The 26,668-nt window shown below is 48.5% G+C and overlaps 1 protein-coding gene and 1 long non-coding RNA gene across 5 annotated transcripts in view; both read right to left on the reverse strand.

Annotated features, from left to right (window-relative positions):
• LOC120739265 (E3 ubiquitin-protein ligase RNF123) overlaps window positions 1-26,668 on the reverse strand; it is a 93,564-nt gene that overhangs the window by 10,287 nt on the left and 56,609 nt on the right. For all 4 annotated transcript variants that reach the window (XR_005697157.1, XM_040040985.1, XM_040040984.1 and 1 more), the window contains 2 exons: window positions 23,891-24,114; window positions 12,425-12,519 (listed from right to left, as the gene is read on the reverse strand). Coding sequence is in view for 3 of the 4 variants with exons in the window: in XM_040040985.1 (XP_039896919.1) it covers window positions 12,425-12,519; window positions 23,891-24,114 (319 nt within the window). In the remaining variant the exon portion in view is untranslated. The remainder of the gene's footprint in view (window positions 1-12,424; window positions 12,520-23,890; window positions 24,115-26,668) is intronic.
• On the reverse strand, window positions 21,484-23,786 carry LOC120739268. The gene is made up of 2 exons (XR_005697158.1): window positions 23,103-23,786; window positions 21,484-22,803 (listed from the first exon to the last, which is right to left on the reverse strand). It is a non-coding gene; the product is annotated as an uncharacterized LOC120739268 (long non-coding RNA).

Genomic DNA, 26,668 nt, shown 5'->3' on the forward strand with positions numbered 1-26,668 from the left:
TTAGAAATATACAGTAGTAAATCATCTGCATATAGCGAGACTTTATGTTCTGCTTTTCCCCTTTGAATCCCCGTATGTTCTTCTGTTGAGCGCAGTAGAAGAGCTAACGGTTCAATAGCTAATGCAAAAAGCAGAGGTGAGAGAGGACAGTCTTGCCTTGTTGAGCGATTCAGATTGAAATAGTCGGAGTGGACATTGTTTGTTTGTACCGACACTTTTGGTTGGATGTAGTTTAACCAGAGAAATAAATTTAGGGCCAAATCCGAACCTCGACAGGGCCGAGAAGAGATAATCCCACTCCACCCTGTCGAAGGCCTTCTCCGCATCTAAGGAAAGTAACATTTCAGGGTTTGGATTATGCTTGTCTTGCGTATAGATAATGTTTAGCAGTCTCCTAATATTAAAAAACAGCTGCCTGTCTTTAATAAATCCTGTTTGGTCTTGACTAGGGATTGGTACCGATATCGTTCTGACATAAATGATAGTAACCAGACCAAAAAGCAGCGCACATTTCGGTGCTTTTTTTTCCTGAGCTGTGATGCACTTTGGATTCTAGCCAATCATTTTACCTTTCCGAGGATAGTAGGCGGGGCCAGGTACGTACGTTCTTTTAGAGCAGAGCTACAGATTAAAAACGCCCAAGGCGAAGCAGTCAAAGTCTGGCTGTACTTCACAGCAAAAGATGCAAACTCAGCAGCAACAAGTGCTTTAAGCTGATACTGTGATACTGTCAAAGGAGGTAACACCTCAAATCCGATGAAACACCTGGCGACGCATAGCGTTTTTTTTTAAAAGCCGAGAAATGCGCCGTATTTGATAGCTTGCTGCGAGACCTCACACCGAGCACATCTACTGCGGGTGGGTTGCCTGTTATCGGACACGGAGTTAGCAACATCCCCCACAAACCCGAAGAGGAGAGTCCTGGCCCCTAGCCCTGCCAGTGTAGCAGAAATGATGAGGATGATGATGCAGCAGCAGCCGTTCTTCTCTGCGTGAGTAGCTTAATGTTGTTCGTGTGTAATTTACGTTGAGTAGGCTAACCACGTTATTACATTAATGCATGTAAGGTGAACTAGCAAACACCATCATAGCTACATGCAGCTGTCTTCTTGTTTGATGGCAGATACTCCCTTCACCCTGGCCAAAAATGACCAAAGAAAAAGTGGAAAACAGCTGAACATGAGAGGTTTTTGGACAAAGTTTGTGTTTTTCCATTGTTTAAGCACTGCTTCCAGCCAAGAGTGATACCATATATGCCCCATAGCTGCAGAAAAGGCTAACATTGTTATCTTTTTACAAAAAAACAGCTGAACATGAGAGGTTTTTGGACCAATTTTGTGTTCTCCATTCTTTAAGCACCGGTTTGAGCACCGTTTAAGCACCGGCACTGTTTCAAAAGTACCGGTTTGGTACTGGTATCGGATAAAACCTAAACGATACCCATCCCTAGTCTTGAGATATAATTGTTGGTAGAACTGTTTCCAGGCGTGTTGCTAAAATCTTTCCAACTATCTTATTATCTACATTAATTAAACTGATCGGTCTGTATGAAGCCAGGTCTAAAGGGTCTTTTTCATTTTATAGATGTGAGACAGTGCAGATGTATTCTGTATGTAAGTAAATTTGACACACATACACAAACTTTTTACAGTGGAGCGAGGACGGTTCAAACACGTGTGTCTGCACAGCCGACACCATGAAGCTCAGACGCACAAACCAACACAAAGATACACAAACGACCACAGAGATCTTCCAGCTGCTGCCTTTAAGGGGCGCCACAGAGGATCATCTGCCTCCATCCCAGCAGCCTCCTCTGCACGTCCACCTCCACACGACCCTCCTCTGTCTTCCTGGCTGGCAGCTCCATCTTTAATAAAGAGCTGAGCCGAGCCTCTGGGAATAAATGTATCACTAAGATCTAAAAACATAATTTCCTCAGACTATTGTTAATCATGCTGCATTTAGCTGCACTGATGTGTTACAGTCACATCACAGGAAGTGAAAATCTCCTCACTCTGCAGACCGACCCGCAGACACCATCATCGTCTGCAAGCTCGAAGCAGCGAGAGTTTAGGTTAGCAGAGCGACGTCTCCTCAGCGACTCCATCTGACGACAGAGGTGATCACCTGATTTTTAGCAACTTACAATTCAGATGTTCGGCTGTGACTGGTTTTTCTAACACTCTCAGACGACTGCTGTGTGATAGGACCCGAACTGCCAATACGAGCGTTGGTATCAGATCGATATTTGGATGTGTAAACCGCGCTCTGCAGGAATCTGCAGCCGTGCTGTCCTGGCAGGAAAACAGACACTTAAAGCTCTGCAGACGACCATCGAGCAGCTGTCGGGTCACAGACGCTGAGTAGCGCACAGATAACATAAATACCACAATCTGTCACAGGAAACTCAGAGACTCTAATGTGGCCTGCAGGCTGCATGTGTGCAAATCTGAGGCAGAATCTGAGTCCTGACGGCAGACGGTCTGAGGGCAGCGAGGCCCACAGGAGGACGGCCGATGTCATCAGTGGACCGAGAGTCCAAAATACCAGAGGAGGAGAAAATGGGGCAAAAACAAAGAAGTGTGGGGGCGGGAGGAGGAGAGAAAAGCAAGCATCCACAGAGCGAGCGAGGGACAGATGACAGAGGACGCTAATGATGAGGAGCAATCATGACTTCATCAACGGAGAGCAAAGGCAGCACACGACCATCCGCTCAGACGTCACTGAGTGTTTGGGTTTCATTATCCCATCGATGGAAGGACGGAGAGCAGAAAGTGTTCAGCTAATCCACAAAACGTCTTTTTTAAAAACTAAATTAAGAAAATTAAAAATCTCAAAAATTAAGACGAATAAAAAAAGATGAGGTATAATCTTCAGGCTCTTATGAAGCAGCTGCGACACAAACACTCACCCGTCCAGTTTCTGATGCTCAACCGACTCACAAGGAAGAAATCTAAGCAGATTCTTCCTCTGGATGGCCGCTAACTTTCTGCTTCTTAATTCAGATCAAACTGAGGTTATTGTACTCGGCCCTGAAAAGCTTAGAAATATGGTATCTAAGCAGATTCTTACTCTGGATGGCATTACCTTGGCCTCCAGTAACGCTGTGAGGAACCTTGGAGTCATTTTTGACCAGGACATGTCCTTCAACGCACATATTAAACAAATGTGTAAGACTGCTTTCTTCCATTTGTGCAACATCTCTAAAGTTAGAAATATCCTGTCTCAGAGTGACGCTGAAAAACTAGTTCATGCATTTATTACTTCCAGGCTGGACGACTGTGATTCATTATTACCAGGAAGTCCTAAAAACTCCCTGAAAAGCCTTCAGCTAATCCAAAATGCTGCAGCAAGAGTCCTGACAGGGACTAGAAAGAGAGAGCAGATTTCTCCTGTTTTGGCTTCCTGTTAAATCCAGAATTCAAAATCCTGCTCCTCACATACAAGGTCTTAAATAATCAGGCCCCATCTTATCTTAATGACCTTGTAGTACCATATCACCCTATTAGAGCACTTCGCTCTCGCTCTGCAGGCCTACTTGTTGTTCCTAGAGTATTTAAAAGTAGAATGGGAGGCAGAGCCTTCAGTTTTCAGGCCCCTCTTCTGTGGAACCAGCTTCCAGTTTGGATTCAGGAGACAGACACTATCTCTACTTTCAAGATTAGGCTTCAAACTTTCCTTTTTGCTAAAGCATATAGTTAGGGCTGGACCAGGTGACCCTGAATCCTCCCTTAGTTATGCTGCAATAGACGTAGGCTGCCGGGGATTCCCATGATGCATTGAGTTTTTCCTTTCCAGTCACCTTTCTCACTCACTATGTGTTAACAGACCTCTCTGCATTGAATCATATCTGTTATTAACCTCTGTCTCTCTTCCACAGCATGTCTTTATCCTGTCTTCCTTCTCTCACCCCAACCAATCACAGCAGATGGCCCCGCCCCTCCCTGAGCCTGGTTCTGCCTCAGACCCCGAGGTCTTCAGCTCAATGCCAATACTCAACCACACAGTCTGAAGCTTTTCTCACCACAGCTAAACTGGAGGCTTCATCTAAAGGGGCGGTGCCAGCATGGAGCACGAGCGCGTTCAGAGCTTTTACCTCCACTGACGTAAACTCAACGCAGCACAGATACAAAAATACAGCAAAACAAAAACACACGAACCGAAACTTTTGTAGTATTTAGTTAAAATGACTGCAGCTCTGATTTAAGGTTTAACGCCTGTGTGATTTCAGTGACCTGAGATCTGACGCACCTGTACGCAGAACAGCCCTGTGACGTTTAACTGCAGTCACGCTGTCGCCGGCATCCTGTCCTCAGCATTCATCTGATCCTCAGTGCTGATTGGCTGCTCAGGTACAGTCACAGTTTCATCATCACAACATTAAACACAACACGAGCGTACCAAGGTAGTGGTGCCCGCTTTTTGAAAATTAAGTTCAAAGGTCATGTGTTTAAACGCACCTTAAACATAGAGTTGGATGTCTCGAGGCCAGTCTTACATGGTGTTGCTGTCTCAGATCGACACGTGGTCGACAGCGTCCATGACACGCAACGTAACGTTCGATAATGTGTCATTTCAAAAGCGTCAGCTCTAAGAGCCGTGCTTACAGAGCGCTTTGCAGTGAATCAGAGTCGACTCCCACTGAGCGAGAGCCGCTCCTCACTTTGGCTCCTTTGGCTGCTCAGCTCTCACACAGGGGCACAGCTATGCTCCAATCCCTCCATACTGTGGCCAATCACATGCGAGGATACAGGATAATATCATTGTGTGAAAAACAGAGAGGGTGATGGACGAGACAGTCAAGTGGAGCGTGCGTCTGTCCTCTCAGTGAGTGAGACAGTGGACAGCGGTGAGGAGGGCTGTGCGAGAGCAAGAACACATGGATGTGCCTGAGACCCGTAAACGAAGCAGCATCTGGCTGCAGTTTAAAGACGTTTTTGTCTCCGTCTTGACCCCAGTTTGTAACCACAGAAGAAGAACGTAGAGGTGAGGAAGAGGACACCTTTATGAAGGGTCCTTTGAAAAGTCTAATATCACGCGTCAGCGGTTCAGAAGCAGAACAATCAGGCTTTAACCCGCCATCGATGAGCGCCTCATGCAAAGCGAAACACACGGCGTCTCTGCTGGAAAGGTCAAAGTTCAGGCAGCCGGTGGCGCGTGAAGGAGGCGAGGAAACGTGAAAATAAATTCCTGTGAGCAGAATATGAAATCCTTGTTATTCCTCTGACGCTGCTCCACCAATCAGGATCGGCGGTTGTAACGGCGAGCTGGCTGGCGTGTAAATATAAACGCAGACAGGATGTCGGGCTGATCGGATCATTAGCTGAAAGAAATGTCAGCCTCTGACTTCATGACACAGCTTCACGACCCCGTTTCTCACAAAGAAGCGTCCTCACCAAACCTGCTTTATTTAAACCGGGACACCAGAGACCAAAGAACCTGAAAGACGGACGACGCGTCTCATCGCGCTCTGAAAACCAGCTCCACACACAAACACCAGGATGTGTCGTTGTTAGTTTTTGTTAAATTATAATGTACTGATCATCAACATTTGTAAATAAAGTTTCCTACAAAGCTCAAGTACAGACACAGACTTACTGTTTAAAGTCTTATTTTACTTTGAAAGGAGGCGATCGTCACAGACGGAGTCACGATGAAGGTTCGTCTGCAGTCGGTGAAAACACAGAAACCACAAGAAGATTTTAGCTTATTTTCACCTCCTTTATTCAAACTGAAGTACTGCACTGCAAACTACTCCATTACAGAGGTCCTGCTGAAAGTACTCAGTGCAGCTCTACTGCACATAAACAACATGATGTAGTCCTAAAACCATCAAAGTTTTTCCCAAAGTGTCTCATTATTCACTGTTTGAAGATAACTTGGTGATAAATACAGAAGGATGTGATACACTTTAGATTCTAGCCAATCATTTTACGTTTCCGAGGATAGTAGGCGGGGCCAGGTACGTACGTTCTTTTAGAGCAGAGCTACAGATTAAAAATGTCCAAGGCGAAGCGGTCAAAGTCTGGCTGTACTTCACAGCAAAAGATGCAAACTCAGCAGCTGCAACAAGTGCTTTAAGCTGATACTGTGATACTGTCAAAGGAGGTAACACCTCAAATCCGATGAAACACCTGGCGACGCATAGCGTTTTTTTTAAAAGCCGAGAAATGCGCCGTATTTGATAGCTTGCTGCGAGACCTCACACCGAGCACATCTACTGCGGGTGTGGTGCCTGTTATCAGACCCGGAGTTAGCAACATCCCCCACAAACCCGAAGAGGAGAGTCCTGGCCCCTAGCCCTGCCAGTGTAGCAGAAATGATGAGGATGATGATGCAGCAGCAGCCGTTCTTCTCTGCGTGAGTAGCTTAATGTTGTTCGTGTGTAATTTACGTTGAGTAGGCTAACCACGTTATTACATTAATGCATGTAAAGTGAACTAGCAAACATCATCATAGCTACATGCGGCTGTCTTCTTGTTTGATGGCAGATGCTCCCTTCACCCTGGCCAAAAAGGCTAAAATGACCAAAGAAAAAGTGGAAAACAGCTGAACATGAGAGGTTTTTGGACAAAGTTTGTGTTTTTTCCATTGTTTAAGCACTGCTTCCAGCCAAGAGTGATACCATATATGCCCCATAGCTGCAGAAAAGGCTAACATTGTTATCTTTTTACAAAAAACAGCTGAACATGAGAGGTTTTTGGACAAAGTTTGTGTTCTTCATTCTTTAAGCACCGGTTTGAGCACCGTTTAAGCACCGGCACCGTTTCAAAAGTACCGGTTTGGTACTGGTAGACTAGGGATGGGATACCCATCCCTAGTCCTGACCAACCTGATCAAACTGGTCAAGATTCAAACTGAACACGTTCCACTCTGGTTTTTACTCTTCAGTGTTTTTTACGTGCGAGTCACAGTTCAGGGTGACGACCTCTCACAGACGAACATCAAACACCATAATCACGCTGTGACGACGAAACCGACCAGGCGGAACATCAAGTCCAAACCTGAGCAGCTCTCAGCTGTAAAACACTGCAGATTTAACACACACACACACACACACACACACACACACACACACCCTCCATCCAGAGGATAATCACTGGAGCTTTAACACCCATCTCTATGGAGCTGGTTGCCCTGACATCCTGTGTGCTGTCCTGGCAAACATCAGCAAACACAGAGAAAACAGCCAGAGTGTGTGTGTGTGTGTGTGTGTGTCTGTGTGTGTGTGTGTGTGTGTGTGTGTGTGTGTGTGTGCGCGTGCGCGCGCGCTTTAACAATCGATGGACAGCAGCAGCTAACCGCCCTGACAGCTTTTCAAACAGCCTGATGATTTAATCTCACACGGGCAGCTGAAAGTGGCGTCTGCAGGGCTGTGCTGGGGTCAGGCCCGTCTCTGCGACCGCGGCTTTCTGAAACCTGGAAAGTCAGCATCCATTATGACACAAGTTTCCACTGCCATTAAAGACGCGCGAGAAGAGAAGAACGATCGCTGCTTCCGGCTGCAAAGACTAAGGTGTGAGTATCAGAGAGCCAGCAGCCGTGTGCCAACCCACCTCTCTGTGGAAGCTCAGGTCCACTCAGACCAAACCACGTTTTATCTCACGCAGCGTGTCGTAATAATGAGAATAATGTCCTGTCTCAGCGACTGATTTTCCACTTATTCTGAGGTGAAGTAAAAACTCCGGACGTGCTCTGATGAATGAATGAAGTCGGCGCCGAAAGCAAAACCGCTGACTGGTGCTTCGCTCGTTTCCTGTTTTACAGGCTCCACACTCCAGACTGAAAGTCACAGAAAAACGATCATCCATGAAGGTTTGACCTTTGACCTAATAACTACCTGCATCGCCATGGAGATAAGCACCATATTCCACAGACGTAACTCTTTGTGAGGAGGTTGCAGAGGTGGTGCAGTGACAGGCCCGCCCTCCCTGCAGCGGGGTAATCCTGCTCGACAAGCTCTGTGATGGTAATAAATTCCTGCAGGCGCAGGAAAAACTGCAACGTTCAATTCTACACAGTTTTATTTATCTAGCGCCAAATCACAGTCGCCTCAAAGCGCTCTTTATTATAAAGACCCAACAGAGAAACCCAACAATCAGGTGACTGCGTACGAGCAAAGCGCTCACAGACCCAGGCTCAGGGAGGGGCGGGGCCATCTGAGAGAGCGGTGCGTTTCCACAAACAACACAATAAATGAAAAACGACCAGAGTCAGAACTCACCTCCACACCTGTTTGGGGTCTACGAGGAAGCCTGGGTGCTACAACGTGACTTTTCTGTTTTGGTGCTTCTCGGTGTGAGTGTGTGACGGCGAATGACAACAGGCCTCGGTGAGCTGTGATCAGACAGCAAACAGTGTTTTTGTTTGTCTTCCTTGGTCTCATTGTATTCGGGGGCCTCTGGATGTCTGGAGTTGTGATCTCCTCCATACCTGCGCATGCCCTGGAGCGACGGGCTGTGGCCCCCCCACTACCCTCTAGCAGATCAATTACATGAAGGAACCTTTGAAAAAAACAAGCGCGTCCATGCTCACAGGTGTACACACGGGTGATCACAACCCACAAACTACACCCTTTTTGGGCTCCTACGTCAAGCACACTGTGTTCTGTTTGATCTTATGTGCTGCACAATAAATGTTTAATATTTAGTAATTTACTGTCATATTCCCATATATCATTGTGAGTGTTGTTTATTCTATTACTCTTGTTCTCTCTGCTTGTTTTCTTTTTTCTTTCTCAGCAGGTGATCCAGGTGATCGATAGATGCATTTTTGTTTCTGCTCATTCTGGTTGGGTTTTATTTTTTGCCCTCGCCCCGTCCTCTTCTCAGCTGTTTCTCTTTGCCCTCTTTCGTTCTCCCCTTCTTTCCCCCAGTACAAGTCCTGGTCCCGTATTCAGTAGAGTGAAAATAAAATAAACAATAAAAGGTGAATCAAATGGACCATTACAGCAAGGCTGGGATGGTCAATTTGGTAAAGTAAATCTGTTTGGCATCTTCTTTGGTCCTTAGACAATAATGCTGATGCAAAAGAAGCCCAACTAGACAGGCAAAAAAACCAAAAACAACAACAACAGTGTTTTTGAAGAAAGCGCCACTGTGTGAAAAGGGGCGTGTTTATAGTGGAAAGCGCCCACCCCACAGATGAGGCGGAAAAAAAAAAAAGGAAACCGCCAAAGCCTGCCGTACCTGCACAGAGTGCTCGTGCTGATAAACCGAGAGGGCTGCGTCACAGACGTGGGGACCTGTTTTGCAGATCACATAAACAACTGTCAATCGAAGCTTGTTCTGTGATCGTGTCATGCGTCTAGTCTGGTCCTCAGTGATAACTGGGATCACACCTGCCTCGCTCCACTGTTCCAGAATAAGATGCTTCAAACATCCTGCGCCTGCAAAGACTCTTAAAAATAGAAGAACTCGTAAGTTCTCCTGATAAATGTTTAAACGATCATACAAAGTTGTGGTTACATTAATCTTGAAAAGGTTTTTCTGGGTGAAGCGCTTACATCTCGAATTTCTCAGAAACATTTGGTGTAAAATGCTTCGGTTACTTCTTCGTGTCTGGCTCGAGCGTGACCTGTGAGTTTAACAGGAAATGATGCGGCACATAGAAACACAGCGGCGGTTTGTAGCCTCGCTCCACAACGAAGACGGCGATGGTCTGCCCGGAGACCCTCTGCTGTTGAAGCGGGAGCGTCAGAGTTTTCACACAGTCTCCCTTTACCGCCCCGAGCCTCTTCTGCCTCTGGCTCGCCCACGTGGGCGGCTTCTTCTTTCTTGGTCGGCGCTCTCTCAGATGGCTTCACTGTGGAAGCTTCATGGCAGGTTTGAGTCTCGGTTATTCCTCAATTGTTCCTGAACATCCTAACCAATTTCCTCTCGTCGCGAGGAAGCTGGTTACGATGTGACGGCACATCTGGATAAACTCACGTACAGCTGTTTGAAATGATGATCGTGTCTCTGCAGACACGTTCCCAGCTCCTGTAAATCTTAGATCTTCACTGAGTTCCTTGGACTTCGGTCAGTCCGATGAATGCTGCCAAACAAATCCTTTTTGTGCCGTAGAGAGGACCTTTCAGCAGTCATCACTCCCCATAACAGACCTCGTCTGCAGCATCTTCAGCACCACTTATTAAAGCGTCGTAGGGAAATACAAACAGTGTCAAGCTTGTTTTTTAAAGTCGCTGTACAATCATTCACCCTGGAAACAGAGCAATTAAAGCCCGACGTTCATGCTGATGAGTGTATATAAACATCTGGGCACAGCTGTATATTCACACAGTGTTTAGCCTCGTCTGCCAGACCGAGCTGGGTTTGTAGATGGTGTGTGTGTGTGTGTGTGTGTGTGTGTGTGTGTGTGTGTGTGTGTGTGTGTGTGTGTGTGTGTGTGTGTGTAATCAGATATCTGACGTTCTCAGGTGTGTGTTGTTGGGAGACGAGTGTACTTCTCGAGGCTTTGTGTGAAAAACACGCTGCAGCTTGAAACCACTTAACATTTGTCGGCGTGTCTGGACTGAGGAACACTTTCCAAACAAGCAGCATAACTTCACATTAGCAAAAGTCATTTCCTACTCGCAGCTGAACGAGAGCAGAGAGCCATTAGTGGGTTTGTGGAAATCCACCTCAGGCGGCACTTACACTCTGCTTTCTTTTCCATTTTTCACGTCCTCAGTGTCTCTGTCTTTGAAGGCTGACTGAACGCTGTGCTTTCATTACCAGCTTCTAATAATATTTTGGCTCTTATTTCATTTCCGGTTCTCTGAGCATGACTTTGCAGGAAAGTGATTTACACGCAGCGCTTCTCCTGCTTTATCAATAATAAATCCTCCACTTCAGCCGGCCGAGCTCTGCGGTGGAGACAACGGGGAGAGTCCAGGATCGGGTTTCTCCGCGGAGACGGCGAGCAGGACGAACAGACACCTCGCAGGAAATGGCTCTCTCTCACAATCACGTTTTTCCAAACTTTAACTTTTTAATCTGCTATGGTCAGGTCAGCTTCATCACTTATTAATTACAGACTAATTATATATTGATCAGCGAGGTCCTTCTGTTGTGTTCAGGTTTACTTTAGACCTCACACAGGCAGCGGCGTTTTCCCGTGAGCGCACAATCAGCTTCAGCAGGTTTAAAGAGTCTCAGCAGCTATAAATAAATACCAACGTCTCTACTTCTAACAGTTTACTGCGCCTGCTTTATGCAAACATGCAGAGCGTGCACGTCCCAGAACCAGCAGCAATAACCACAGACACTGAACCCCGAGCTCCTCCCAATGTCCATCTGTGTGAGTGTGTGTGTTAGACAGCACTTAGGCATAGATGGAAGCTCTGTGAGTGGGTGTGTGGGTGGTGCAGCAGAAAGTGCTTTGGCGCTATAAAAGGACGAGCCCATGCATTTGCCAGAACTCCACCTTAATAGCAACAGAAGAAGAAGAAGCTGCTTCGTGGTGTCGCCGCTGTGCAAAAACCCATCAATGTATTTTCACTTAAACAAGCAGCTGTTTTTATCTGCATTAAAGTTATATAAACATGTAACAGTGCAAATGCAAACTCCTCACTGACAGTTTAACCAAAAGGCATTTCAGTGGAAACTGGCCGACACATCCTCAGCATAACCATGTATAACATCCACAACACTTAAAAAGAGCTTATACACACACAGTATGGTAACATTATGTTGAAGCACAGTACGTATCACTCCGCGAGGCTCCGCCTACGACAGCCGTAACGCTCCGACAATCCATCAAGCGGTGTGGCTTCGTAGCTCAGCAAAGTCGTACTGAAACATCTGACAGATTTTCGAGCGCCGTGCACATAAAATCGTTTCGAGGTCAGTAAACACGACCAGAGTTCATACATAAGGCACACGGGATTATAAGGGGCTCTGTTGACTTTCAGAAAAATCAAAGGATTGATTTTAAGTGCGCCGTATTTTCCAAACAACACGGTAATAACGACGGCCCGCTAGCATGCGCTACCAAAAATAGTGCTTTGTTGTGTATCTGACGGACGGAAGCTAAACCAGTTCCACACCAGTGACGCTGCAGCATTTTTACAAACCAGTTCAGCTTCATCTGTTTCATTCAACGATCCGCTTTCGCTCTTCTCTTTCTGCGTCACCGCCATGATTTTTCCGCCATATGTATATGAAAACAACGGCACTGCGCATGCGCGTTTTACCCATATTCTATCGCCATGTTTCATTTTCTTATCGTTGCCCAACATTACACTGTGAACGGTATGATATGACCCAGCCCTAATGGCTGCTGTTACATATCAGTAACAGCAGGTACCTGAGCCTGTGTGAGGCTCTCATGAAGTCTGTGGATGCAGAACCATAACCAGGTCTGTGAGCGACGGGTCACATCGCCACGTCCATGTTTTTTACATTGGTGTGCTTGCAGGTGTGACAGGTGCAGGTGTACTTACAGCTGTGCTGGCTGCAGCCTGCTTGGACTCCTCGGTGAGAAAGGCCAACATCAGCTCCACCCTGTGCTTCTCCTCCTCACTGATGTAGTCGGTGTCTGTGGGGGACACAAACAGGGCTGTTCATGGGCTGATCTGAGGATCTCTGCAGGGAAGGAGAGCTGATTGGATGTGGTGAAAACATCAGGAAACTAAACTCTGATGTCACAGGATCCAGAAGATCTACATTAGTTTGTAAACATAGAGGTGACCTGTACAGGTGTGATGCAGATCGTTGAAGAAATGAAACTAATATCTCATTTTGCCTGAGCTCGCAGTGTCAAAGGATCCTTCCAAAACTTGCAGGATACTGTTGAAGTACCTCCTGTAAGTCTGCGCTGAGGGCGGGACATTACTCTCCATCACCTCAGAAACAACAGCAGCAGTGAGAGCCTGAAGCCGAGAGCCCGGCTGGTAACCACCGCGGTGAATCTGTCTCTGGGTTTGAGCACTTATTAAACCAGCTAACACAGAGAAAACCTGACTTTGCTGAACTTCGTTCTGAGCCGCCTCGCTCTGAACTTTTAGAGAACTCCTACCAACAAACTACCAAACCAATCACACGGTGTGTTTAATGAACACCAGGCAGGAAACGGCTGCGGGGACACTCGGCCGATCGCTGAGAGCCGAGCCATCGTCCAGACGAAGCTCGTTTCTGCTGAGTATCATCTCTGGTTTATACAACTTACTCAGTTATGATTCAGAACGTCCCCATTCGATTTTTGCCTCGGGCAGCCAGAAATGTTATAATTCTGATCATTTATCAGTACATATCCATCAGAGGTGTAAGCATCACAACAGAAAAACATGAAGCAGAAAACCTTAAAATATTCTGCAGTCGATCAAAAACCATGAATCAACACAGCGGGAGCTGTGCAGGAAGTCAGAGCGAATTAAATACAACGTTTATCAAACGTGAAGCGTAGTTTGATCTTCTTGTGCTGCTGGTTCAGTCAGTTTTGGTCAGAGTGACGAAACTGCAGCATCAGAACCTGTGAGCTGCGAGCTTTCAGCCCGACGGCGTGTCCGTGCCGTCGGGTGAACGATCCACGCTCTGCGTCCACGTGTTTGTACCGTCTCTCGTTTACCGTTTTAGCTGTTTGGTGGTTGTTGAAATAGTTTTGTGAGCTTTAAGCTGAGATTCAGGTGTTTCTGCCAATAATAATCGATCCAGGACTTAATCGATCGATATCCCGTTATTCAGACTAAAATCGATTTGTTAAACCCACGCCTCGTTTCTGCTGTCGTCTGTGGCCTCGGGTAAGGGGGGGTCACAGATCGATGGTAAATCATCAGCTTCTCTCCACCTGAATGGTTATCTATGTCCCGCCCCTGCAACTAACAAGCTAATAGGCAACCAAATCAGGAGGTTAATGAGCCAATCGTGCTGCAGAGATTCAGGACAGTTGGAGCTCTGCGGTTTCAGGCACATCTTACCCTGCAAAGATGGACGCGAGTGCACTTAGTGGCTTGTTGTGGCTTCCATGAATCAGCACAGCGTTTGTTCCATGCTCTGAGGAGGAGCCACAAACATTGCTGGTGCTGCAGACTGAAACTTTCTGAGCTGTTCATCACAGATGTGACTCCTGCTTTCAGTCACAGACTGAACATGCTGAGCACAGCTTCTCCTTTAACTCCTGCCATCCATTTATTCACCCCCCCCACCCCACCCTCTCACTTTATGGCCTTCGATTTGTCCCCCCCGCCGCAATCAGATCCTCTTTCGGCTGAGGGCAGGCTGTGAGACTGGCTGCTTGGATGGCTGCCATGTTGATCTGCAGTGAAACGTTACAACCAGCAGAGCTGTTGTGTGCAGGACACAGCACACAACAGACCTCAGATCATGAGACTGCACGCCGTCAGTAAGATTAGGAGAACGCCGGCGGTTGGATGTGATGAAAGTTGGTGCGAGGTGGAGCGAGACTGAGAAGCCAATGAATCTGTGAGCTGATGCGGATCTTTTTAAAATGACAAAGAAAGATCTCAGTGGAGGATGTGCTCTCCTCTCAGTCTCTTCACCAACAGACGCTGAAGCTGCTCACATTAACCTGCATCCACCCATTCTCCTGCTCTGAGGTGGAGCTGCCTTGCAGCGACAGGAGCAGGTTATCTCCTCCTGGTGGATTGTGACGTCCTGCCGGTCACCTATGGTCCGTTCTGTCAGTCCCTCCCAGAGAGGACCATAGGTGACGGCCCGAAGGTGGAACCAAGCTTCACCCAACACGCAGCAGCGTGTGACGGAGCGCAGCAGCCCGAGCGCCCGTCACACAGCTGTTGAGCTCCCGCTCAACTTTATTCCATGATGGAGTCGCTGTCACCTGCTCACCCCAACAGAAGCGGTGGCTCCTCCCGGGATGAGCAGATTTCAGGTTTGGTCCTGTGGACGCCTGCCCCGAGCAAACAGCAGCCTGCAGACTCGGGAACAAACACTGAGCCCTGAACACTGAACGCTGTTCAAAAACAAGCAGAAACCAAGGAGGCAGGAATCGCACACATACTCCAGGGTCCACACGGCAAAGGCTCAGGCTGGAGCTCACCGAGAACGCGCAGCGACACGTCAGGGACAAAACACAAACACTGAGACAGAGGCAGGGAACAGGGGACACACGAAACACAGGGGACCACACGAAACACAGGGGACACATGAAACACAGGGGACCACAAGAAACACAGGGGACCACACGAAACACAGGGGACCACACGAAACACAGGGGACCACAAGAAACACAGGGGACCACATGAAACACAGGGGACCACATGAAACACAGGGGACACATGAAACACAGGGGACCACAAGAAACACAGGGGACACAAGAAACACAGGGGACCACATGAAACACAGGGGACACATGAAACACAGGGGACCACATGAAACACAGGGGACCACATGAAACACAGGGGACACAAGAAACACAGGGGACACAAGAAACACAGGGGACCACACGAAACACAGGGGACACAAGAAACACAGGGGACCACATGAAACACAGGGGACCACATGAAACACAGGGGACCACATGAAACACAGGGGACCACATGAAACACAGGGGACACAAGAAACACAGGGGACACAAGAAACACAGGGGACCACAAGAAACACAGGGGACCACAAGAAACACAGGGGACCACATGAAACACAGGGGACCACATGAAACACAGGGGACACAAGAAACACAGGGGACACAAGAAACACAGGGGACACAAGAAACACAGGGGACACAAGAAACACAGGGGACCACACGAAACACAGGGGACACAAGAAACACAGGGGACACAAGAAACACAGGGGACACAAGAAACACAGGGGACACATGAAACACAGGGGACACAAGAAACACAGGGGACACAAGAAACACAGGGGACACAAGAAACACAGGGGACACAAGAAACACAGGGGACACAAGAAACACAGGGGACACAAGAAACACAAAAAACACAGGGGACACAAGAAACACAGGGGACACAAGAAACACAGGGTACACAGGAGACACATGAAACACAGGGAACACAAGAAACACAGGGGACACAAGAAACACAGGGGACACATGAAACACAGGGGACACATGAAACACAGGGGACACAAGAAACACAGGGGACACAAGAAACACAGGGGACACAAGAAACACAGGGGACACAAGAAACACAGGGGACACAAGAAACACAGGGTACACAGGAGACACATGAAACACAGGGACCACAAGAAACACAGGGGACACAAGAAACACAGGGGACACAAGAAACACAGGGGACACAAGAAACACAGGGGACACAAGAAACACAGGGGACACATGAAACAGGGGACACATGAAACACAGGGGACACAAGAAACACAGGGGACACAAGAAACACAGGGGACACAAGAAACACAGGGGACACAAGAAACACAAAAAACACAGGGGACACAAGAAACACAGGGGACACAAGAAACACAGGGGACACATGAAACAGAGACCACAGGGGACACAAGAAACACAGGGGACACAAGAAACACAAGAAACACAGGGGACACAAGAAACACAAAAAACACAGGGGACACAAGAAACACAGGGGACACAAGAAACACAGGGGTAACGGAAGCTCCAGGAATTAGAATTAACAATCACTCAACAACCTCTGAAACTCGAGGCAGGCCCGGGAGCTCCACACATCAAAACTGAGTCCCAACACAAACTCGGAGAATCGCAACAGATGGCGACAACAATGCACTCACGCACTGACCCAGGGCCTCCTGATGGGAGCACGCCAAGATACCAGAGAGTGTGTGTGTGTGGCGCTGCAACCAGTCTTCGAGTGATTGGAATAACTCAATATTAAAAAATATTAACAGAAATGCTGCGTTTCATTTACTGACCGACTGAAGCCAGGCCTGCAGTACAAACGTATCTATGGGCAGCGAGTGGATGACGCACACAGCAGCAGCGATGATGACGCTGGCAGTTTAACGTGGAGGCGGAGTCTATTTAAACACCGCGGAGAGGCGGAGCATCGCCTCCTCCCATGCTTACCTCCCATCCGATGTGGACAGCGGATCAGCTGGAGGCGCGATCGAAGATTGCAGCGCTCCCAGATCAGCTGTACACGCTGGAACACTCTCCCATGTTGCTTGTCTGTGTTTTGTGTTATGGTGTGATGATGTCTGTGCATTCCTGTATTATCCTTTTGTGTTACACATTTCCATGTTTTTTTCCTCGCTACCTAGCCTGACCTGTCTCCCCAATGTGATGTGTATCATATGTACGGTCGGCAAGGTCTGTCATCTCGGTTGTGGCAACTGCAACTGACAAATAAAGGCCCTCTGATCTCATCTCACCATCAGAGGTTTTACTGGCTGCAGCTCCATCGAAGCTACTTTGTAGCTCCGCCCACTGCCGTTTGTGTCACACACAGAACAATCTGAACTCCAGGAGTGTTAAAGTACGCAGACGAACTGAACTCAGTCTGACAGGTTTAAATGGCAGCTTGGTGAAGGCTGACGGCAGCCGCTCTGGTTTACATGGAAGTGAACAGGGGCGAGTCTAAAGGGGGGCGCGGGGTGGACCACACTGTGTTTACTCTGAAACATTTTTCTGTCTCAGGTCAATTTGATTAATATTGAAACATACAAATAAAAGCCAAATAAACTCTGAGCTGCTGACCTGAGGGAGCTTAAACACTGAACTGTTGTTGATGTTAGTTTGCAGCTGACGTGCTCGCTGGTCTTCCAATCCCATCCAATTTTATTTATAAAGCACTTTAAAATACCCAGCACAGGACCAAAGTGCTGTACAGAAAATAAGTTGAAAACAACAGAATAACAGAAAACAGCAAAAATAAATGAATAAATGAAACACGTAATACATAAAAATTAAAACAGCCCTATATTAAAAAGAAAACAAGATAAAACAGCATCGAATCACCTATGAACAACTAAAATAAAACTAAAAAAATATAAACCAACATCCCACATGGTGTCAAAGGTCAGGGTAAAGAGGTGGGCTTTCAAGAGTGACTTAAAAACAGGTGGTGACGAGGCCTGTCTAATCTCTAAAGGGAGATCTTTCCACAGTTTGGGAGCTGCTACAGCAAAAGCACGATCTCCTCTAAGCTTACCCAGTCCTGGGTACATGCAGGAGCAGCTGATCAGCTGACCTGAGAGAGCGGGTGGGTGCGTGAGGCTGTAGCAGCTCAGAGAGAGGAGGCGGGGCGACGCCGCGGAGAGCTTAGAATGAATCTTGAAAGAAATGGGCAGCCAGTGAAGTGAAGCTGGGGCATGTGCTCAAACTCTGTCTTCATCGCAGACACCACACACACAGACGCACACACACACAGACACACAGACACAGACACACAGACAGACACACACACACACAGACACACACACACACACAGACACACACACACACACAGACGCACACACACAGACGCACACACACACACACACAGACACACAGTTGTTGTTCTTCTGCAGAGTCTAATTGGCTAAATAAATCTGCAGCACGGCGTAAACAGTCTGATGTTAATGAGACGCACATCACCGACGCTGCGCTTTGCTCTCATCCATAAAACATCCAGAGATTAACGGCCTCCACCCGCACAAACCCACAAAACAGAGAGCAGTCAGCCCCACCCACACAGCATGGACCACAACTCACATTAACACACATGAAACAAACATGTAACACACACACGTGAACACACACATGCTTTCAGGGAAGGTGTGTGTGTGTGTGGTGGTGGGGGGGGGAGGCTTGAAACACAAAGTTATGATCGATCAGAGGAAACGGGAGGAGGACAGGTGAGGACAGGTGAGGACAGGTGTAGCATGGATCACGGAGCTGATGACATCTGGATGTGAGAGGATATTTCTCTGATCACCTTTGAAAGAGGAAAACCGAGTGTCCTGGCTCCTCCCACTATCACCGTGTCTTGATCACTTCTGTAATCAAATTACATTGAACCTGAATATTTATGTAGAGTAACTCCACCACGTCAGTTCATCTACAGGCGACAAACGAGCAGTAAACGATGTTTATTCCAACATGAGCACGTTTGTCGTTCCTGGTATGTGGTTATGGTTGCTGCTGGTCTAACAAATATCTCTGCCACTTTGTGACACACGCACACAGATCTGTATCACACACCATTTTATTAGGTACCCCCGCCGAGCTGCTGCAGCAAATATCTGATAAAGCAGAGGCTGATTTGGGCCTGCAGACGGGGCCGACGCATCAGGGCGGAGCAAAAGCTGAAATAGGCGACTCAGGATGGAAACGGAGAGGAGAAGCCACGGGACAGGCAGGAAAGATGCAGGATGGACGAGAGAAGATGGGCAGGGATGAAGGAAGAGTGACAGATGCCAAAATAACCTCAGCCTGAAGACTATGAGCGTTTCAGAGAGAATCAGCTGCAGAGCCCAGAGCACCTCCACCTCATGAATCACAGCATCAGTGTGAGACGCAGCAGTGCTGAAACATCTGCACGATCCAGCCAGCACCGAGGAAGCTCCGAGCTCTGCTTCACTACGACGTCTCACGCAGCCTGCAGGAGCTTCGGATCGCCCACGCTGCTCAGACCGAGCCATCAATAATGCTGATCGCTGATCAATGAGCTGACTGCTTGGGTTTCCCTGGTGCCATAAAACACACCCACAGTACTGGTGTGTACTGGGAACAGCATGGTGTGCGCGCTCTATCACGTTACCACAGATCATCATCGTTAACCTGCTCGCACAGATGAAGGTCAGCCGGCCGAGGCTGCACATGACCCAGCTCATCGTCATCATCACCTTCATCAACGTTTGACCAGTAAATCACTAGTAGCCCCGCCCTGCTTCCTGCTCTCTGTGACTCTGAGAGGACTAAAATGAACTTCCTGTTTTCACTGAGGTCAGAGGTCAGAGCATCCAGAGGCTCATGCTGTCACAGACCCCCTGCCGGGAGCCAATCTGGAGCTCGGGGCAGCTGGCAGGGTGAACATTACTCCTCTTACAGACAGACGAGCACATCGCAGCTGCCCACGCAGCTCCTCCCTCTGCTGCATCGATGCTCCGTCTTTATCACCTCCTGTTTACCCTCTCATTCATGTCATCGTCTGTTTGCTCTGCGCGTTCGCTCCGTGCCTCTGTCACGATAGGAGCTTACAGCAGGTACTTCTGTTTCAGGGCACTGAGCTCTGGAGCAGAGACATTCAGTGTTCTGCTTGTTCAGGTGTTCAGCAGGTGTGTGATGAACTGCTCATTGTCTGTCACAGGGTGAACCGGCACGTCCACGCCCACTCTGAGCTGCTGCTCACGGACATGTATAAAAACACGGGGACCTCCACTCAGCCTGGCAGGGCCTCAAAACCATGGCCTCTGTGAATTCTGCGGTCACCACCTCCAGAACCACCCAGGTGGAGGGCAGCAACCCCTCCTCCCTCCCTGACGACCTCAACGCTTTCTACACCAGGTTTGAGGAGTTCAGATCCTCACTCACACCTGGCAGCTCTGCACTCACCTTCAGGACTGAGGACGTGGTGAGAGCCCTCAGGAGGACCAGGGAGAGGAGCTCACCTGGCCCTGACAACATCAGCAGTCGAGTTGTGAGGCCCTGTGCAGGGCAACTAGGAAGTGTGTCCGGACTCTATTTCAACACTCGGTCGACAGTCACACCGTCCCCCAGCTGTGGAAACACTCCACAGTCATCCTCATCCCCAAAAGAAACAACCGAAAGTCTCTGAATGATCTTCGTCCCGTGGCCCACACCTCCCTGGTGATGAAGGCCATGGAGAAGATCATAAAACAGCACATCGTAAGAGCAACTGACCCCCTGATGGACCCACTCCAGTTTGCTTACCGTGCACGCAGACGTGTCGATGATGCAAAACTCTTCATCTTGGACTGCATCCACAAACATCTGGAGCTCCCTGACTCTGCCAGACTTCTGTTTGCTGGTTTCTCATCAGCGTGCATCACTCTGCAGCCTCACATCCTGGCCACTAAACTTTCTTCCCGATTTCACCTGGATGATCAGCTGATCCTGAGGATATTGGACTTTTTGACCAACAGGACTCAGAAAGTTCGGGTCAACAACTCTCTCTCCGGTCTCTGTTCCACCTCCACTGGCTCCCCCCAGGGCTGTGTGCTCTCCCCCCTGCTCTTCATCCTCTACGCTGATGACTGCAGATCCACACAGCCCAACTGTCACCTGGTTAAATATGCTGACGACACAGTTCTCCTGTCACTGCTGTCAGGCCCTCACAGCACCACGGGCCCGCTCTGCAGGAGTTTGTAGAGTGGTGTGACAGCTCCAAACTTGAACTGAACGTGAGCAAAGGTGGTGACCTTCTCCAGTAGGCAGAGGGATCTGGCTGCTTCAGTCACCACCACCATCCACGGGAAGCCAGTGGAGGTAGCTGAGGAGCACAAATACCTGCGAACCATCTTTGACAACCTCCTGAGATTCTCTGCCAACACAGAGGAGATTCTCAGGAGGTGCCACCAACAGCTACACCTCCTTAGGAAACTCCTTTGGAGTCAGCAGCCCCATCATGATGACTTTTTACTACGCCTTCCTGGAAAGCATCATGACCTCCATCAGCTGCTGGTTCCACTCCCTCAGCCTTCATACAGGAACAGACTGCAGCGCACTGCATCAGTGTGCTCTACAGTCATTGGCCTGTCAGAACTCTGGCAGGTTTTCAGCCAACAGGCCTCAGACAGGCAGCCAAAATCATCAACGACCCCTCTCACATTCTTCACCCCGCATTTCAATGGCTCCCCTCTGGGCGACGCCTCCGCTGCATTTCCTGCAGGACTGGGAGGAGGAGGAGGAGCGTCACCTTTGTCCCCAAAGCAGCTCTGCTTTTTAACTCCAGCCGATGAGACCAGAAACATAAACTACTCTCTTCTTATACAACCGACGCTTTATTCTTTTAGTCACTTAGTTATTTATTCATCTTTCAGTCGCTTTAATTTTAAAACTGTATTAACTGTGTATTTATTATCTCACTCTTATTGCCTGTTCTTATTGTCCTCATCTTCAACATCGTGCTGCTCTGTTGCTTGTTAAGTGGGGATAAATAAAGTCTCTCTGATTCTGACGTGACCCACAGCCATGCAGGGTGTTTGTCAGCTGAGAGACGTATTAGCACCTTTAACCTTTAACCTGACCCTGCGTGTCATTGTGGCACACTGAGGAGCTGTAAAGAGTCCTGACATCAGTGATCGCGTTTAAACTAGTTTCATCATCTCTGCTAAAAAGATTCTGTTTCTATAGGACTTCATGTTAACTCCAGCAGGTATCAGTTTATTTTACAATTCAGGCTGTCGTGTTTATGTCTGGTTAATCCCGATTATTTCATGTATCTGACCTTATTCCAGAATATTTCAGGTTATTCCAGAATCAGGTTATGGGAGCTCGGTAAGGCGCGGTGTCGTTTTGATGTTTTCTGGCTACAATAATCTCGGGACAGATATTTAATTTTGACACCTCCCTTCCAGGCACATATCCTCTACATGATGACACACATCGTGGTCATGGAAACTGTCTGCATTGCCGTGGCAACGGATAAGGATGTCACAACGACTGGGCCATCCCCTGTGGCGAGCTCCACTATAAGGCCACAGGATTTTTCTGCGACTGCATGTCAGGAGGTGGGTGATGTTACCACAGAGTCACACGCCGATTCAGTGACGACAGCGAAACACCGCCTTCACGTGCGTGTTGCAGGTTCCAGCGCGCCTCCAGCTCTCAGGCTGTCAGCTTCAGACTTCACCCTCAGCAGCTCTGCAGACCGCCACAGCAGGTCTCACTGCCATCTTTAAAGCTTCCCCTTCACTCCTGCTGCTCTCCTTCTGTCTCTGCCCTGCAGCACCCTGTGCCTCACTAACAGCAGAGAGGAAAAGTGTTATCAGTTATCAGCTGTAATCCAACATCACAGCAAACAGCCCGAAGGCCGGTGAGTCGGAGCGCTGCACATCGAGCAAAGCAAAGCTGCCTGAAACATGAAGCGTGGCAGCGAGAGGCAGTGTTTGTCCTCTGAGCTGCACTCACAGCTCTGTGATCATGACAGAAGCCACTGCAGCACAAACACAATTACTCTGAGGTCCAAATAACATTACAGGCTCGTTTCCAAAGCACACGCTCGGCGCAGCATCCAGCTGATTCAGTCTGAAAGCACAAACCAAACATCGTGTTTCTGTCCTCGCACGCCCTCCGAGTAACGAGACTCCAGCACAAGAGAAGCTGCCCCTGCAGCCCGATCTCCAATCACAGACGAGCAGAGAGCCCACAGCTACAGGCCTCTGCAGCCTGCTCCACACTCAGAGGGTGAACCAGAAACCAGGACCGGGGGAATCTTTTTATTTTCAGGATCTCACATCACTGTGAAGACAAACACACACTGATTCAGGAAGGCCTCCACCTCCGACCACATCAGAGGCACCAGCTGATCTCGCTCTGGAGCGCTGCTGGCATCAGCGTGTTTACACTCACTCCAATACTCCACCTGTTATTGTGAATATTACAGCAGCAGGCAGACAGCTTCCTGCTCCCACCACAAAGCAAGACGCTCGCATTCACACGTGTGGGAGGTGCCCATTCTCACACACACACACACACACACACACACACACGGCGGATACTCCTATCTTGTGGGGACATCTAGTTGACGTAACCCTTTCCCTGGCTGCTCACCCCGACCGTAATCCCGACAGCAAAAGCACAGGGAATTATTTACTGCATGCACACGTTTGTTTGGTCTGACTCCAGGCCTGAAGCTGTCCTGTACATGTAGCTCTACCCACAATGCACCCTGACCGCTGGGCCGGAGGCTGGAGTGTGTCTCATAGAGATGACAGAGGAGTGTGTGACAATCACTTCCTACTAAGCACAAATCTGCAGCTACCACCGGTCACATTTTCCCCACCTTGGTAGCCACGCCCACCAAAGCCACCTGTGATCATCTACTCACATGCATGCAGGGAGAAGTGTTTGCGCTCCGAGGATCCCGAGTTTCCAGCGGCCGACGGGAGCGGGGTGGCCACGGACGATCCCAGAGAGCCCATCGCAGGACGCACGCTGGGGGCCACGGCTGCCGAGGAGCTGGAGGACTCGCCTCCTTCTCCCAGGAGGTGCTGGATGGAGTGGAGCTGGAAGCAGGGGTCGGACAGCAGGACAGAGGCAGCTCGGGATACCCTGAGAGGAGAGAGAGCACCGGCTGAGGTCAGACCTGCGGCTGTGAACACACACACACACATACAGACACACACATTACATAACAGTGAGCACACCTGTGCACAGGTATGTGTGTGTTAGTGAGTTTTAGTGTGTCCAGTAACACTGTGGTTCCTCACAGCATTACTGGAGGCCAAGGTAATGCCATCCAGAGGAAGAATCTGCTTAGATACCATATTTCTAAGCTTTTCAGGGCCGAGTACAATAACCTCAGTTTGATCTGAACTAAGAAGCAGAAAGTTAGCGGCCATCCAGGTCTTTATGTCTTTAAGACATTCCTGCAGTTTAACTCATTGGTGTGTGTTATCTGGCTTCATGGACAGATAGAGCTGGGTGTCATCAGCATAGCAGTGTAAATGTATGCTATGTCTTCTAATGATGCTGCCTAAGGGAAGCATGTATAATGTAAACAGAATTGGTCCTAGCACTGAACCCTGTGGAACTCCATAATTAACCTCAGTGTGTGAAGAGGACTCTCCATTTACATGCACAAACTGGAGTCTATTAGATAGATATGATACAAACCACTGCAGCACAGCACCTGTAATACCTACAGCATGTTCTAATCGCTCTAATAGAATATTATGGTCGACAGTATCGAACGCTGCACTGAGGTCTAGCAGGACAAGCACAGAGATGAGTCCACTGTCAGAGGCCATAAGAAGATCATTTGTAACCTTCACTAAAGCTGTTTCTGTGCTGTGATGAGCTCTGAAACCTGACTGAAACTCTTCAAAGAAGCCTCTGCAGATGATCTGTTAGCTGTTTGACAACTACTCTTTCAAGGATGTTTGATATGAAAGGAAGGTTGGAGTTTGTTGCTTTATACGAAAGCAACAAACTATTTCTCCAGGCTAAATGATGATCTTCTAAATTTGTGACACGCTATTTCCTCTCCAGCTTACGAGTTACCTGCTTTAGGTATTTATAGGTGTTTGATAGGTGTTTGAGAATTATACCAGGGAGTGAAATACTTCTGATTTGAGGCTTTATTTTTCACAGGAGGCAAAAATCTGCAGAATCAAACATGCAGCGCTAGCCGCTGTGACTCAGGGCGCCAAAATAAGCTTTTAAAGTGAAAAAGAGAAGCAGTCACTTCCCCTCTTGTTTGGATGCAGATGTTGGCTAGTTGCTCAGCGGTGAGCAAACTGGGTAGAGTCCCTCACAGGATGATCTCTGAGGGAAGCATGGTGACATTTCCCTGTAAAACCGCCCCTGACCTTATCTTTTCAGCCTCTCGACACGCCCCCCCTCCACGGTCCTGTAGGCCGCCGTCATCCACACGACTGAGTCACAGAGCTCAGCTGGAAATGTCGCCGGCTGTGTTTCGAGTCCATCGTGTTCCCTCGTTAATAATAAACCAGGAAAGGGCAGCGTGTTCAGAGCTATGGCACTAATGATACACGGAGCACATGAACAGGAACGCAGTGGAAACGGGACGTCTGGGAGGGTCAGGAGAACAGCCGAGTCAGCCATGACCTCACACCGTTGACTTCAGCCTCAGCTTCACCTCTAATACATCCTTCCTTCCTTCAGCAGCTTCAGTATAGATGAATAAACACTACATCAGTAGTCACATGTCACAGTCTAACCAATGACAGCAGTGCGTGGTAGAGAACGCCGTGTTCTACCTGCTGCTGGACTTAATAAAGTTTTTATTGTGTGGAGCTGCTTCAGTCGGACGTTTCAGGACGTCCAGCAGGGTAGGATCAGGGTCAGAGGTCAGAGGTCAGCTTCAGCTCTTCAAGGGCTCGTGTTCATGTTAACCTTGGGCTGAGATCAGCTTACATCCTCCTGCAGGGCGGGGCAACGACAGCAGAAAGGCAGGACGCACGCCACCCGGAGACGCCGGGCTCAGACGTCTCTGTGTGTGTGTGTGTGTGTGTGTGTGTGTGTGTGTCTCTGCGTGTGTCTGAGTCTGAGTGTGTGTGTGTGTGTGTGTGTGTGTGTGTCTGAGTCTGTGTGTGTGTGTGTGTGTGTGTGTGTGTGTGTCTGAGTCTGTGTGTGTGTGTGTGTGTGTGTGTGTGTGTGTGTGTGTGTGTGTGTGTCTCTGCGTGTGTCTGAGTCTGAGTGTGTGTGTGTCTGAGTGTGTGTGTGTGTGTGTGTGTCGGTGTGTGTGTGTGTGTGTCGGTGTGTGTGTGTGCGCATGCTGCATGTGTGTGTGTCTGGGTTTATCTGCATGTGTGTGTGTGCGCGAGCGTGTGTTTCTGCGTGTCTGAATGTGTGTGTGTGCAATGTTAATCTTGTGACAGCAAATCAGCATAAAACACACTGTGACTGAAAACCAAAAGACAGGGACACACACACACACACACACACACGACTGAGTACAACCCGGAGGAGATGGAGTTCATGGAGGGAGGAGCCACAAAGTATTCATGGTGTCATAGATTGAAATGCTGGAGCCCCGCCTCCTCCTGATCGCCACACAAACCATGATCAAAGTATCATTTTTGTTGACTCTGTGAGTAAAATCACAGGAGCGTTCATCTCACTGCTCCTCACGCTCCTCCGA

This window comes from Simochromis diagramma, unplaced genomic scaffold (genome assembly GCF_900408965.1).
Source record: "Simochromis diagramma unplaced genomic scaffold, fSimDia1.1 OVJJ01000296.1, whole genome shotgun sequence".
Taxonomy (NCBI): Eukaryota; Metazoa; Chordata; class Actinopteri; order Cichliformes; family Cichlidae; genus Simochromis; species Simochromis diagramma.